General features: G+C 46.9%; 1 protein-coding gene and 1 long non-coding RNA gene across 2 annotated transcripts in view; one reads left to right on the forward strand and one right to left on the reverse strand.

The window, feature by feature from the left end:
• ADAMTS18 (ADAM metallopeptidase with thrombospondin type 1 motif 18) overlaps positions 1-16,917 on the reverse strand; it is a 425,082-nt gene that overhangs the window by 147,719 nt on the left and 260,446 nt on the right. The window contains exons 7-8 of the mRNA XM_082438969.1: positions 3,694-3,784; positions 438-754 (exon numbers count right to left, since the gene is read on the reverse strand). Coding sequence (XP_082295095.1) covers positions 438-754; positions 3,694-3,784 — 408 coding nt within the window. The remainder of the gene's footprint in view (positions 1-437; positions 755-3,693; positions 3,785-16,917) is intronic.
• LOC309649349 lies at positions 4,735-15,929 on the forward strand. Its single transcript, XR_014257045.1, has 2 exons — positions 4,735-12,926; positions 15,668-15,929. It is a non-coding gene; the product is annotated as an uncharacterized lncRNA (long non-coding RNA).

The raw sequence follows: 16,917 nt of genomic DNA on the forward strand, positions 1-16,917 counted from the left end.
GAGGCCTTCCTTCCACAGGGAAGGTTGGGCTTCCCAGGGCAGTGAATGCACTTTTGCATTAAATACAGTTTTCCCTGTTTCAAAGCACTGTAGAGGCACGCAGCTTGTTAGATTTATATAAAGCCTGGTCTCTCAAGACTTTCCAAAGCGAATGGCATCCATCAAATTAATTTCCTTGGGGGATCGTCTCAAACATGGAAAATGAAGAGGCCCAGACCATTAAACATCAAAAGAACGTTCTAAATGGTAATTAAAGTTCTTTTAGATAGATTTTCTTTTTCTGGGAGCAGATTAGATTAATTCAATTGAGGATATTATACGTATCAAAGCTGACAGTGTGAATGTGTGGAGCTGGCTGCAAGAGCACTTAGGATTGCAGACATCTGTTCATTCCAGTTACACAAAACACAGGAAAAGAGGGAGTAGGGGGTGCTTACCAAGCCGGCACATGTAGACACAGCGACGGAGGACGAGCTGTCGTTTCTGATAAATCCCTGATAGAAACATCTTGGCACCACGGGTTCCCGAGTCTCTGAAGCACCATCTTCCCCAAGTACCTGGACAATAAAGTGACTGCTCAAGATCGCCGAGGGCTTAAGCTCTAAGTGCAGTTCCTGTCCAAATGCTGAAAATCGGTAATGCAGGGAGCTGCTGGCACTCTGCGCCGACCGCTTTCTCCTGCCGTTGTGCAAAATGTCGTGTGAAACATATGACCCGCCCGAGTCCACTTCTACCGGCGTGACAAAGACGTAATCTGCAATGGGAAAGGTTTCGCTGTCAGCACCCAGAGCCCACAGTGCCCGAGGGTCCCTTTCCAACGGGCTGGCGAAGAGCAACGCACAGCTGAAAGATACTCGTTCTATTGCCTTGCACCTAGACTACATGTAATTCAGAGCACCTCATGACAAGGAGAATTCTGTGATCTTGACAATAAGCTCTGCCACAGCAATCCCTACAGAAACTAAAAGTCAAGCACCATCTTGTTGAATGTCAAGAATGTTTCTGGAAAATGCCACAACTCTCATGGTCTGCAGACAGAGATGGACTTTTTATATATTAGTCATAGAGTCATCCATACATAAAAATTGATTTGGGGGAGACAGTATTAATAACTATAAAAACCACAAAGCCAAGAAAGGAACACTTTTTTCCAAGATGATACCTTTGTGTTTAAACTACATTGGGAGCATTGGGGTGGGGGGGGAAAGAGTTTAAATTTCAAATGTAACTCACAGCACTGAGTAACTTGAGATGAAGTCTCAGGTAATTAACAAGTAACTGTAGTTTTATGTTTCCAATATTAATTATATGTGATAATAAGACTCCAGCACTTGTATCGCTCAGCGTTTTACAAACGAGCTTTCCCTGGGACAATTCCATTTAATTGTAAGCATAAAATAGAGTGGATACATAAAAATGCCTCGAAATTGTCAGAACTTCCCACTACAGTCTGTTGCTGAAAATTGCTCAGACATGTTGGTGGGGGCGTGTCAGCTCAGGGGACACCTGGAAAGACGTGTTTAAAAATACCTTCACCGTTGCTCCCTAGAGCAGCGCTAATTACTGCTTGTCCCAGAGAAGAGAAGTTAAACAATTTGCTGCTTGAAAAAAAACGAGGCCAGCAAACTGTTTCCTATCACACGACATTGAAACTGAAAAGTATCATCCCACAAGATGATTTGGAATATGCCCTCTGCGCATTAAAAAACGCTCTGTATTTCCACTTTCTAGGCACAGAATGGGAAACTAATTTGGACCGTGTTTAGAAAGATTCTGAATAACTAAGAGGCATGTTTGAGTCACTTGGGTCCTTGGTTACTGGAGGAAGAAAAGCAAGAGGAATTTCCCTTTTCCCAAAATAGTCAACAACCAAAAAAGAAAAAGAAAAAGAAAAGAAAGAAAAAAAAACAAGAAGAGAAAAGAAAGAAAAAAGCTAAGGAATGAACAGAAGCCCTGTAGCTAGCAGGGATCAACGAGTGATATTCTAATTGGTCCTACATTCGAAAAAAAAAAATCCCAATATGACAATAATTTTCAACTATGTTCTGTGTATGAACCATCTGTGACTCATATTGCTTGAGAAATTCATTCTTACAATGTTCTTGCCGTCCTCCTCATTTTCTTTTTCACTCCTTTAACTAGAAATACTATCTAACTGACAAGCATATTAAAAAGCAATTGAAAAAAATGTTTTTCTCTTAACCTTGAAAAAATTGAGCAGGATATACATGATTTCTCTTCTCTCAAAAATTGCTACTACGCTGCTTTCCTGGTATGTGGCTTTTGATTAAACACAGCTTTTTCTTAGGGACAAATCACCTTCTCCCTCCCCCATACTAAAACCTAATTGTGAAAACCATCCCTGACATGCGCTCTAGACAGTCTCTATAAGCTGATTCTTACCTCCTTGTCCAAAGCCATCTGAAACTCTGCCTGCTCTTAGCTGGGAAAACACGCAGAAGCCTTATCCAGCCAGCGGTCTGCAGAATCAGCCTGCAAAGCCCCCCACCCAGACACCTGCTACTAGTTTGTTTCCAAGGGGAGAATGAACAAGCAGGCTGATGGTAATATTCAGTCCTTGATGGGAAGAGGGGCAGTCAGAGCCCCTGTAGTGAGTGATCTGATTAATCGGCTCAGGGGCTACCTAAAGATGAGGTCCTTACAGGTGGTAGCTGGAATGGAGGGGACCTCCAGCCATTTGGCCCTGATGAAACAATGAGGGGTTGTTTTAGAGACTGCAGCCAGCTTTTCTGGTTGGACAAAAGGTGAATTTCTCAAGGGCAAATTCCTGGCTCTCCCCTGTCCCCTCACTCACCCACTCCCTGGAGGCACAGCCTTTCTCCATGACTCTGCCATCCCCCCTCTCCCCAGTATGATCCCTGGTCCCCTGAGAGGAGGAGATAACCCTAAAAAATGATAGAACCCCAGCTAGACATCAAGGTCTTGCTATAGAAACCTTGGATCAGGAATCAGCTGTTCTCCAGTAGCTGATGGGAACAATGGAAACAAGGATTTTCCTTCCAGGTGTCAGGGAGAAGTTAATAAATGACAGAAGTAAAGAGCGTTCTGGAAGTTTGAAGCTAGGGAACTTCAAAGGAGATAAAGCAAACCCCCCCCACCCCACCCCCACCCCCGCCAGAGGCTACCTGCTTTCCTCTCTCTAAAAGTGATCTTTGGGAATCAATGATACGAGGGAAGAGAAAAAGGAGAAAGAAGGAAGGAAAGGGAGAAAGGGGACAGGATTGAAGTGGGGGGAGGGAAGATGGGGGAGAGGAAAGATGGGGGAGAGGAAAGATGGGGGAAGAAGGGGGCATGTCCTTTCCCGGAAGAGGAAGGAGATGAGGAAGGTGCCCTTTGATATCAGCTACCTGGTCAATGTCCACTCACTTTCTAATTTCTCACCGCAGCACGGATTTTTTTTTTTTTTTTAAAACCAGCCGTCTGTGAACGAGGGAAAGTATTGTTTTCTCATTTATGTGACTTGCAGCTTGAGGCACTGATTCTTCCGATAAGTTCGGAGTCCGGGCCACATCCCCCTCTCCAAACAGGAACCGTTTCCAGGACGCGCGCACACCTGCCACGTGGGGGGAGGGGTGACCTCTTCTGCCCTTTCTCTCTTTGGGGGAAAGGAAGGGACAAAGTGCCTGGAGAGGCCCTGCTGCGGGGGGGGGGCGGGGGGGGGCGAATACGAACCGTGGTTTAATCCACTGCCGCCGCCGCCTCGGCTGTCACTGGCTAAGGCTGCGGCGACCGACGCACAGCAAAGGCAGCAGAGCTGGAGCGCCTGCAAGAGAAAAGGTGACACCGTGCGTGAGGGGCGCGGCGGGGCTGGGGTCCCCGGCCACCCACCATCGGCGCCTCCCCGCCGGGCACCTGCCTTGGCCACGCGCCCCCGTCCCGCCGGCCCCCACGGCGGGCCCGAGCGGGCGGCGGGGAGGGCGCACGCGAGCAGGAGGGCGCACTCCATGGTCAGGTGCGGGCGCGGCGGCTGCGGGCGGCGCACATTCTCCCCGCCGCCCCGGAGCGCGGCGCTCCAGGTGCGGCGCCAGGTGGGAGCCGCCGCCGCTCACATCGCGGGCCGGGCGCGCCGGGCCTCCCCGGCTCCGGCCGCCCGCGCGCCCTCCCTCCCGCCGGCGCCGGTCTGCACAGCGCCGCCTGCGGCTCCCGGAGGCGGGACGGGGGAGCCCCGGGCCAGGGCTGGCGCGCGCCTCCGAGCGCAGACGGCCGGGGGACTCTGTTCGCGCCCGCCCTCCCGTCCGTGCGTCTGTCTGTGTCGGGGTGAGCGTCTGAGGCTCCCGGGGCCAGCAGAGCCAGCTGGCTCCCCCAGCGCGCCGGAGCCGAGCGCCCGCCTCTCCACCGCACGGTGATTGGCGACCAGCGGCTCCCGGGCCCGTCCGAGCCCCCGGGCTGGTGCAAGGGCGTGGGATTCCCCGCTCCCGCTCCGAGGGAGGGGGCGCACGGGGAGGGGAGGCTGGGGGAGAGGAAGGGGGAGGGAGGGAGCGACCGCCGAGGGAGGGAGGAGAGCGCCCTGGGCCAGGCTGGGAAAACGTCACTGAAGCGCACGGAGCGATGAGCCGAGCAGGGGGGCAGCTCAGGTGAGCGGCGCGACTCCTCTCGCTGCCGGTGCAGACTTCTGTTTTACGAGTCTCCTGGCGAGACAGCCCAGATATTTAGCGTTCTCAATACCTCCAAAGGGCCAGCTGCCCTCCTCTGCTTTATCTCGCTCACCTCGGACCCTCTCCTTGCAAAGGTGGGCCTTATTAACCCCTTGATAAGGTGGAGGAAACTGGGCTTGGCTGGGCTGAAGAGTACCTCGCTACCCAAAGAGTAATCCCGGTAACTCGCAAATCTCAGGCGGCCTGGAGGGCTGGAAGCAAGAGCCTTGCCACCGGCTGCAGCGTGTGAAAACCCAGGCTGGCCGGCGGTGGCCTCACCTCTTCAAGTGACCACGTTTCCAACTCCTCAAGATTGAATCCTGGCCCCAGACCCCGCAACCCGCAGAAATGAGCCGTAACATACACCGCTGCCACCACCATGAATGCGCACCCCCTCTGCTGTGTGCCTGCTCATTTACACACATTTATTTGATCTTTTGATCCCCACTGTTTGCAGTGATGAACAAAATATATTCTCCTCACGGGCTAACGGAAAAGACCCTCAAGGGATAACTCGACAATACCAGAACCAAAATGATCACAAATACTATACAGGAAAAGAATGGGGTCCTAAATTAGAATAACAGCAGAATCTAATTTAATTGGAGGGGGTCTAAGAGTGGGTGTGCAACTGTAAGATGTCTGTTAGGAGCTGACATTTCAAAGAGGACCAAAGAGAGTGGGTCAGTTTTATAAAGAAAGAAAGGAGTGAGGTCTTGCATGTCAGGAGACAGAGCACAGTGTGTGAAGGTCTTGAAGTAGGAAACGTACCTGCCATGATGGAAGGCCTACAGGCCAGAGGGAGAGACAGAAATAGCAGATGGCCAGGTCAACAGGACCTTGTAGGCTGTGGGTGAAGCATGTAAGAAACTTAGATTTAACGGGTGTGTGTGTGCGTGTGTGTGTGTGTGTGTGTGTGTGTGTGTTCAGAGTCTGTTTCACTGGATGCATCAGTGAAGATCTAAAGCTGGGGCTAGAAAAGCAGAGAAGGTGGTACAGCTTCTGTTTGTAAACGCCTCACAGTGAGAAAACCCAGGTTAAACAAATCACGTGGGTTTCACGATGTAATCTGTTTTAGCTCTTGTGGCCTCCATTTTATAATCTGTAAAACAGGAGTAAACACAATATAGCAAAAGGATATCCCAAGGATTAAGTGAATGTTCTTCTGAGCCCTTTATAAGTGGGCTTTAAAAATAAGAACAGATGATATCCGGAATTTCTTTTACTTATCCACCTTATGTCACACTTGAATGTGCATCAAAATCACCCATGATGCTGGCTTAAAATACAGATGCCTGGGCCACCAGCCATGGACATTCTGATTCAGTAGTTTTGGTGCTGGGCCCAAATATGCATTTGTAGCAAGCAGCTGCGGGTGATTCTGACACAGGTAACTTCAGTGCTTTATGCTTCTAAAGGAAGCTGGAGGGGTACATGGTGTGCCCACACTTGGCCCAATGAAACCATGTCCCTGATCTGCATCTCTCCAGTGAGACACCTTTGCATGAAGTCATCCACAGCCCTTTGGTCGTGCTCTTCTGCGACCAGGAGTAGAGGTTCCTCACCATGGTCAGGGCTTGAGTCTCAGAGAACACTTCTTACCTGTGCTTCTCACCCTCTGCACCATTGACCTTGGGGGCTGGATAATTCTCTGTGGTGGGAGCTGTCCTGTGCATTGTAGGATGTTGAGCAGCGTCCCTGGTCTCTACCCACTACACGCCAGTAGCACCCTCACAATTGTGATAAAATGTTGTGATGTTACTAGATGTCCCTGGGAAACAAAATCACCCCTAGTGAGAACCTGGATGAACAGTGTGGACTCCAGTCCTAGTCTGTGGCATTTTTCTCCATTGATCTGGAGCCTCATAGCTTCTCATTCAATTGGACAACTATTTGTTGAGTGCCCACTGCTGAGGGACTGGAGGCCTCCTCTTGAACTTCATCTAAGTGTCCCATCCCCCACTGATTTTACAGCTCTTCTCCCATACCCTCGGAAACGTTTGCGCCCAGGAGATCCCAGCCCTCCATGGTTTGGTACAGAAATCAAGACCCCCGTCTCATATACTCCTATGTGAGCAAAACTTCCCATTCCATTCATTTGCAGATGACTGGGTCCAATTTATTCTGTAGGGCTGATACACAAACACTGCAAGCCCCACCTCCTGGGATGATTTTCCACACTCGATATTCCAGGAACTAGCCCTGCAATATGTATAAATTGCCTCTAGATGGTGACAGAGAGTCGGGAGCACATGGTCCTTTCAGTTGTGAATTGCAAAGGAGCACCAGCTTCTAAATTACTTGGAAATCGAAATCTGAGCTGATTTTAAAAACTATAAATCTAAGACACTGTAAAGAATATCTAAAGTTCATAGTAATCTGTCTTAGTCCATTTGAGATGCTATAACAGAATACCACAGCCTAGGTGGATTAGAAACAACAGAAATATATTTCTTACAGTTCTGGAGGCTGAGAAGTTCAAGATCAAGGCACCAGCAGATTCGCTTGATGTCTGGTGAGATCCTGCTTCTTGGTTCATAGATGGCCTTTTTGCTGTGTCCTCACGAGGTGGCAGGGGCGAGGGATCTCTCCTATAAGGGCACTAATCCCTTTCGTGAGGCCTCAGCCCTCATGACCCAATCACCTCCCGAAGCCCTCCCTTCTAAATGCCATCACATTGCGGATTAGGTTTCAATATATGAGTCTGGGAGAGGGACACAAACACTGCATGAACAAATGGGGAAAAGAAAAAAATAATCCCTGTCATGGTGTATTCTGTCATACTTAGCCCAGAGCCTGGCACAGAGAAGACATTCAGTAACTATTTGTAGGAAGGAAGGAAGGAAGGAAAGAGAGAGAGAGAAAGAGAGGAAGGAAGGGAGGAAGGAAGGGAGACAGGGAGGGAATGGTGGGGAAATGGAGAGATCACAGAGTTTCACTCTTTTCCATCCTTTAAAATCAGTGGTACAGTTCTAGGTATTGGTTTCTCATCTTTTTACACTGACATAAGTTTAACCTCTTTTTCAAGATAATATGCTTTAAGTCACATACCTCCTCCTGGTCAGAGCAAGAAATAAATAGTGATCCCTGTTATTGATTCACTTTTTCCTTGATCTCCGCTCCATGAGGATGCAAGGGTCTCTTCCACAGAAAGAAAGAAACATTTAGCCCCTCTCCCATCACAGCTGACTTTCACAGAGGGATGGTGGCCCTCCTCTGGCATTTTAAAGCTGCACTGAATGGTCCGTCAGGTTCTATTTAACAGGTTCCTGACGGTTTCCTGTAGAAGACATTTTCACGTCCAAAGAGAAAGATGTCCAAAGCTAAGTATCCGAACCTAGAACAGGGTAACCTAGAAACAGTAAACAGGACTTATTTCAACACAGTAGCCAAAAAGAAAAATAAAGAGACCGAAATGGATTTCTATCCTTGAGCCCTGAGAGGCAAGGGCTGCCTTCTGGCCAATGTCTCAGAAAACAAGGTGCAGTTACAACAGCATCCTCAAAAACAGTGGGGAGGCGGAGAGGGAGGAAGACAGAGCAGCATCTTCTTTAGAGATAACCATCCAGAAAGATAAAGTGCTTCCTTCACCATGCAAAATAAAGAGTGAAATTCAAGCAAATGACATGCATAGACTGGTTTTCCTTAGTGACAGGAGATCATCCGCAAACACAATTTAGGAACTACCAACTGTTCTCTCAGCTCAAATTATATTTAGTCTTTCATGCCACTTTCCTGGGACACTGGCATCAATTTCTTCTCTTTGCAACCTGTGCTTGTCTGACTGTCTCTATGTTGAGACCTTCTCTATTCATCTCAGCTTCCCTTGCTCTGTCTACATGTGCTGCTTCCCGGCTCTATTTTCAGTCTTTTCCCAAGCCCTACAATTAAAAGTAGCTTGTCTGTTCCAGACTGGAGAGGCAGAATTACAACTAGCCTCCCTATTCCCACAGACGAACTCAAGGCCAAGTTCTGCACTCCCTGTGCAGCAAAGAATGGAGCATACACTTTGCCAAAGCTCTGGAAAATCTCAGGCTGCCCGAGAAAGGGAAATGACTCTTGTCTACATGAAGTATTCTCTCCTTCTCAACCACCAGATCTCATCACGCGCAGGCTTAGACATCTGCCCTGATGACTCCCAAACTCACATCTTTAACACCAGCCCATCTGCCCGAAGCCCGGGAAAGCCAAGATTGGGAACAACTACTGCTAATCAAAATCACCTGGGCAGTTGTTAGAACTGACATTTCTGGGCATCCCTATGAATATTCCAATTAAGTGGGTCTGGGATGAGGCCCAGACATCTGTCTTTGAACCAACACCTGGGTGTTTCTGATGTAACTAAATATATTACAAACCCATAATTGTGGCCCACTGTACTTACACCTCCATGTGAATGCCAGCACTGCTTCCTAGCCAATAGGGTTTAAAGCTTCTGAGATGCCTTTGACTCTTTTTTTATTCATGGAGAAAGCAAAGTATAATAGAAAGAATAAAGGACGGGCTTGGGATTGGCTCCTTGATACAGTTATGAGCAGGAAGAATTTGTTATTTGATTAGATCTTTGAATTTTTGGAGAGAGTGATTTGCCTTCTAAACATTTCCATCTCCATTCTTCTGGTTTAATCCATGATTTAGACCTGCCCAAACATAATAACACTCTCTTTTGGGCAAAAAATGTTTGGCCAAAGCAGGGTTGTGGGGGGCAGGGCGTGGTGGTGGTCTGGACTCAAGTGTGACTTGTTAGAACCATTTACTGGTGCTGATCTACACAATTTGGGAGAATAAACCCATGTTTCACCTGAGGTTGTCACGATATGTGATTAAAGCCTGGATATTTCAGCAGCCATCCTCTCGAGCTGCAAAAATGAAATCCATCGAGGAGGAAGGAAAGAAGAAAATATGCACGCTCCAGTTTGAGACCATGATTCTTGTACCTGCTCCTTTAATCCTTGAAATCACTGCCATTTAAGCCAAGAAACCTCTTTCCAATTCCTTTGCCTTTTAAGTTGGTTTGTATTGGGTTTCAAAGTAGGCCTTGTATTTTTGCTATGTGACCTTGAACGCAGTCTTTACGTGTTCATCTGTCGCACAGGGTGAACGATCCTTATTTCACATCTTTTTTTTCATGAGGGTTGAATAAAACAGAAAATGTCTGATGCAGAACCCCAAACCACTGGTGCTTGTTAAATGATAGCTCTTCTCCCCTTTTTGGGAACTTCTTTGAACCTTATTCCTGTAGCCACTCTACTTCCTTCAGCTGTGAACTGTTGCTTAGAGACGGATGTCATCTGAATATTCTTTCAACTAAACTCCAGGCTGGATTCTGGTATCTTCCACTAGATTTAAGGGCTGCAGCTCCTAGACACAGTGCCTGGGTGTGCATTCAAAAATGGTGTACCCGTAAGTTTGTTTTCGAAGTCTGTGAGCTTGTCTCTGGTTTGTAAATAAGTTCATTTGTATCATCTTTTTAGATTCCACATATAGTATGATATGATATCATATGATATTTATCTTTCTCTGTGTATGTATAACTGAGTCACTTTGCTGTACACCTGAAACTAACACAATGTAAATCAACTGTACCCCAATATAAAATAAAAATTAAATGAAAAAAAATGGTGTGCCCTTCTGAGCCAGCATTCGAAGGAAAGTAGCCAAAATTTGGAAGCTGTGCAAATTAGGACAAGAGTGCCCCTCTGGGCTAATGACTCCTTTGCGGGCAGGATTTAGAAGCCTAGGACCTATTGGATTTCATTTCAACTCAAGCCCAGGCAGGACACAGCCATCCACAGTGCCCAGCTTGGGTTGCAATCTTTTCTTAAGCCTTTTCTTATCTTGGCTTGGGGAAGTGAATGGGAGCAGAGATTCATCCCACCCGCTGCTGAGTACTGCATTACAATTTCTAAATGACCAATTTCATCACTTCCCCCCATGCACTCAGCATCCTTCCCACGTGTTCCCACTCTCTCGGAGTGCTCTTTCAAAAGGCTGGACCGTGTAGGTGAAGGTAAGTGCATTGGTCATTTATCCTTCACTTCTTCTGCCCTCAGTCTCCTGAAACTGTCCCCACCAAGGCCAGACTCCAAAGGGTAATTTCATAATCATGAGATGAGAAAAGCTATTTTAAAATACAGAGAAATAAAATCAACTATACTTCAAAAAAAAATAAATTAAAAAATACAGAGAGATCAAAATGTGTAGACCCTGCTCCTTTCACTCAGAGAGAACCATTAAAAATGTTTGATAGAGAGAGAAACTGAGCCCATGGCAGTGTATCGTCTTTAAATTGTTGTAGCATTTGAAATTCACGGTCACTGCTTCCTTTTCGAACACCTCTCACCTGCTCAGATTCCAGGTCATTACCTTGTCCTGTTTTTTCCTTTCTTGTTTAATTTTTACTTATCAAAAACTTTTCCGCCGTTTTTATGTCCCTTAAAGGTTGGCACCCACAGACTTCCATTCCCTCCCCTTGCCTTTTCTCATAAGATCACCTCTTCCGTTCCTGGACATTCACATCCCATCTGATGTGCCGGTGTCTCCCAGATCTCTTTTTCCAGCTCAAATCTCTGTTCCAAGCTCTAGACACGTATTTCTAGCCACTTAAAGGGCAATTTGACTGGCTGCGTCAGAGGCACCTAAACTCAACAAGGCACCAAGCGTGAACCATCAGCGACTATCCATCTGCTGCCATCTGCCCAGAGCCCCAAGCTGGGAAGTTTGGGCGTCTCCCCTGAATTTGGGAGGCAAAGCCGGGAGGGGGAGATTTATTTTTTTCCACTGATCAACTTCTTTTATTTTTTTTTTATTATTTTTTATACAGTTTTAAAGGTTACACTCCATTTACAGTTATTACAAAATACTGGCTATATCCCCGTGTTGTACAATACATCCTTGCAGCCCATCTTACACCCAATAGTTTATACACCCCACTCCCCGACCCTATAGTGCCCCAGCCCCGCTGGAAGTCACTAGTTTGTTCTCTGTATCTGTGAGTGTGGTTTTTGTGTGTGTTTTAGTTTTTTTCTTTGAATTTTCGAATTTTATTTATTTTTTATACAGCAGGTTCTTATTAGTTACCTATTTTATACGTATTAGTGTATATATGTCAATCCCAATCCCCCAATTCATCCCACCCCGCCCCACCACTTTCCCCCCGTGGTTTGGTTTTGTTGTTGTTATATTCACTAGCTTGTATTTTTCGGATGCGGAGGGGGAGATATTGGTCATCAAACCTCAGGATGCCTCAGGATCAGTCCCTCATCCTCACCGTGACTGCTTTAATTCAGGCCCTCAGCGCCTGTCACCCCTGAGGCTGAAGACGAGGGGCATCTCATCTAGGGCAGACTTCCCTGATCACCGTGGCTGGGTTGGGCTGAGTTTGGCTGGGTTAAGTCCACCTCCCTGTGTTCCTACAACCTACCATTCCCTCAGCCTCTGATGGGTCAGTGAGACAAGCACAGTGGAGGCCAGACCCCACCCCAACTGTCACGGCCTGCGTGGAGCAGAGACGATGCCATCGACATCTTTGTTTCCAGTACCAGGAACAGGGCTCACTCGCGGTGATACTATGTTGAATGGAAACCTCATTGCCCGGAAGGAAAACAATCCAGGCTGCTGAGACAGCCCTCCTTGGCCAGTCCCAGCCAGGGAACCTCATTACTCCCACCTCCTGTGAGGAATGGAATCCACCACCCAACTGGCTCCACACCTGCCTGTGAACCAGCTCCAGCTGTTTTTATTGGTTTTCGCTCCCTCCCTTATTCCCCAGCTTGGCCTCATTTTGTATCCCGTCCCTCGCCCTCCAGTACCCAGTGGTCTTTCTTTTTTCCCCTTCCCTTCCTAACCAAACCATTCATTCTCGTTGCTGTTCGAGTAAACCTAAGGGCCTTGAGGCTCACCCTGATCATTTTAGCCATAGGACTCCCTCCCCAACTCTGCAGATGGCCTCAACCTAGGTGCACACTGGCCAAATCCTAACCCCAGAGATCCTGAATTAGGGGGTCTGAATGCCCATCAGGAGTATTTCTAAAGCCCCCTGGCTCCAGGTGAATGTTATATGCAGCTAGTCAAGACCCAACCGTTGTCTGTTTCCTCCGTATTCAGAGTACAGTCCCCAGACCAGCAGGCTTCCCATCACCTGCAGCACCTCAGCTCCAGCCTCGGACCTGAATCCCGTCCTGAACTAATCAAGAACCTGCGTGAGACCAAGGTCCCCAGGTGGTGGTACACACATGAACGTTTCAGAAGGGCTGCTGTAGAGTCAAACAGGTAGGATGGTGACACCACTGGGTAAACCTGGATAATCTCATGCCCTCTATAAGCCTCAGTCTCCCCATCTACAAGATGACGATAAACACACAGTACTGTCTCCCAGGGACGGAGGGAGGAGCAATAGAGATCATCATGATCATCAGGTAAGGGGTTAGATGAAGCACTTGATAAGCGGCAGTCTCATTAGCATTCATTCTCTCGCTCTCCCTGTCTCCATCCCTCTTCCCTGCTATGGTTGGGGGTGGGCAAAGCAGGTCCACGCTTTAGTTCTAGGATGCCAACTGTGTTATCCTGGGAAGCACAGCCAATAGGAGGCTGGCAGATGCCACAGTCACATCCAAATTAAACATTTCCAATTTTAAGCACAAAAGAAGTTCTGTTTCCCTTGATTAACCCGCATCGCCTGAACCACCACCCTGATCTGGGCTGCTAGACACCCCGTCTACCCAACTACACAATCACCTGCCCACCAGGAGTGCTGTATGGGGCCTGCACCCCGTTACGCAGGCAGTCTGTTTCCAGAAGCTGCGTAGTGACTTGGCCCCCACCATGCCTGAGGCTGGCGTTTCCACAAAGCTACCAGGCACCATTTCAAGAGGCTGATCACTTAAAACCAAGGATTGGAACTCAACTGGCTTCTGCAAGGAATTAATAGAAGGAATCCAAGGTGCCAGAGGGATCATTGTAAAAGGGATGGGAGGGGGGTGATTTCAAATTTTTACAGCAGTCTGGGATCTATTTAGAGAGGTTCCAAACATCAGGGGTTGTGTCCAGACTGCAACCCAATATTTTCTATTGCTCTCTTTCTGAGAGTTCAAGCATCCCCCGCAATTGGATGGAGTCTCTCTGAAAACCTGACATTGAACTGGGACATAATAACAGCCTTGGGACATCAGAGCCCTGGTGCCTGCTCTGCAGTACTGGACGTTTTTATGTGCATTACATTAAGAGCTTCCATCTCTCCGGACAAAGGGGGGAAGCGCTTCCATGGTGGGTGGCCCCAATTAAACCCTGTGCCTAGTGAGTTTCCGCCAAGGCTGCCTGGAAGGCAGCCAGGGCTGATTAGAAAGCAGGTACCTCAAATGGCTCAGCGCTGCCATAATGAAAAGCCCTGGAAAACTGCTAAATGACACAGAGGAAAATCATTACAATTAAACACCCCACCCCATGCTCCCTCATGCCTAAAAAAAAAAAAAAAAAAAAAAAAAAAAACTTCTTCAGAATTGCCTAAATATCGCTTTGCCCAATGAGTTAAGTGTACAGTAAATGAAAGATCTCTCGCAGACATGCAGCTTTGAACACATTGCTCTCATTAGGAAACAGTTCTCTGGTTTAAAAGCACAGAAAGAGAATGCAGACAAAAACAAACCCCCCTTCCCCCCCGCCAAGAAAAAAAAGCAGATAAATTGCCCCGTACACCATAGAGCTGACAAGTAGACTCAGCATGGAAGGTCTGCAGATCTGGCTTAAGTTAAAAACAGTAATAAGTATTTGTTTTTTAATGATGACAAAACCAATACAAGCTCTTTTTGAAAACCTCAGAAAAATAAAGTATGATGAGAGAAGAAGCGTAATTCATCACCCACCCCTCAAAGATGGCCACAGATATCACGGTACCTTCCTTCTGGAAGCACTGTTTTACATAGTTGAGAATTGCATTCAATATACTTCTGGGAATGGCTTTGTTTCACTAGTATTATATATGGAATATGTTGCAGGTATTAAAATTCCCTGCACCGCCGTTGTTAACGGTTGGGACATAATCCAACATAACACACTTAGCAAAACTTTGGAAGCTCTCTTGCTGTAGGACAGCTAAGCTGTAACAGTAGCAGCGACAGAGACGTCGACACCATTGCCCCCAGAATGGGGAAGAGAGTTGGGGACTCATATTCTGTGAGTTACACTGGGCCAAACGTTTTGCCAGGGAATGTTCTGTAGGGTTCCTCATTTAATCCTCCAACAGCACTCCGAGGGGGTTATTCTAATCCCCTTAAACAGAGAAGGAAACTGGGGTTCACTGATAGGTAAGGTCACCGGCCAAGGTTACTGAGCTAGTGAGACAGAGCCAGGATGATGAGGCAAGTGTGTCAGGTTCTCCCTTCATTCTTCCTCCTCATCCATTTGAAGACACACAGCAGCATACTCAAAGGGCATGAGTTTGGAGTCTAAGTGTCATTTCGCATACCATGCAAAAGCTAAGTGCCCAATGAATACGTATTTCATAAATACCTTTCATTCTACTTTGAATTTCATGAGTACTCTCACTCACAAACCTAAAACGTTTTGTGGATTGCACCCACAAAACGTTACATTCATGAGGCCATATTTTATTCCCAAGAGCTCCAATTAAAATTTTAATTTTATGTATGAAGGATATCATAGGTTTAGTTAATAATGTAGAACTGGGAAAATTGAAGCACAAAGCAAACATATGTCCCAGAAAGTTCCACTGTGGTAGACAGAGACTCGAGTTTGGTTGAGAAAGAAATAGTAGCGACGACAATGAAAATAATAGAAGTTACTGCCACTAATTAATTGCTTACTTGGTGGTGGGCCAAACACCGTGAATGTAACAGGGAAGAACAAAATCTGACTCCATGTTGGATCTGTTTCTTTTACTTTGACCTTTGCTTTCCATTGCTTTTGTCCTGTCTATAGCTATTGGCATACATAATGGCCTCCCGTGGGGAACCCTGCCCCCTGCCTGAATGTTAAACTAAAGTGCCTTTGTTCAGCCCACAGGGAAACACCCTGACCCTGCCCACCTGTGAATGGCCGCAGAAAAGAAGACATTAACGCATCCCCTCCCCTAGGATGGCCAAAACCAAGAGATATTTTGCAAGACTTATGGCCTTTTTACTTCCTCACCTCCTCCCCTTCTCTGTTCTATAAACGAAACTGGCATCCAGACCCCGATAAGATGGTACTCTAGGACATTAGTCTGCCATCGTCTCAGATGCCCAGCGTTCCGAATAAAGTCTCTATTCCTTGCCTCAACACCTTGTCTCCCAATTTATTGGCCTGTCGTGCAGCGAGCAGAGCAAGCTTAGACTCGGTAACATGAACATTTATAGAGCAGAAGCATTAAAGTACTCTGCAGCATGGTTGCCTAATCTGGAAAATGAAAGTAAGAATGTCAAATGCACAAAAAAGTAATTCCTCGCTGACATAATTTGGGTAAGTGTCAGGGGTAGAATCTGAAAGTGGGTCTACTGTTTTTCAGATGCCAGATTCATCTCAGCATCTTAATTTACTGGGTAGCATGAAGCCTTGGGCCAGTGGGTACAACACGCCCCCGCCCCCCCATCACGCCAGCAGGAGTTTCAGGTTTCCAGGGAGTCTCAACAGAGGAAGATACTCTACTCCTGGGATCCAGCAGCAGATGTCTGTGGAGCCAACCCTGAAGACTTGGCCAGACAAGACCTTAGCTGGGAATGGACAGCATTTGGAATTCATCCTGAACTTTCAGAGTTACACTGCAAAACACCTTCATAATTCACCCGGATTATCCTTGGGTGCCAGAATACTCACCTGGCAAGCCACGGGCCTGGCGCAAGATGGCATTTCTATGCTCAAATGATCAGGGAAAGGCACTAAGAGAAGCAAAAATCAGGGGCCTGCTGGAGGGAGGAGGAAATTGAGGGCAAAAACATGGAGAACAAAAGCCAAAGACAATAACTATCAAATGAATGCAATGTAATGGAAAGACAAGTGAACCACTTAAAAGGTGCAAAGAGAGGAAACAGTGTGTGAAAAGGTAGCATCCGACATTAAAATTGGTAGGTATTAGATTTTTACAGCTATTTAACTTTGACCCTTATAACAGCACTGTGAGATTGCTAATATAAATAGCAACTGATAAATTCTAAGCTAGCACGTAGATTACAGTCTTTGTGAACCTTTTTAATTCCATCTTTATGTTAAGCCAGATGATGACTAGATGTACCCTATCCCTTAAAATGTGACCGCAAGTGGTGTGATCCCT

This window comes from Balaenoptera physalus (assembly GCF_965194825.1).
Source record: "Balaenoptera physalus genome assembly, chromosome: 19".
In the NCBI taxonomy this organism is placed as follows: Eukaryota; Metazoa; Chordata; class Mammalia; order Artiodactyla; family Balaenopteridae; genus Balaenoptera; species Balaenoptera physalus.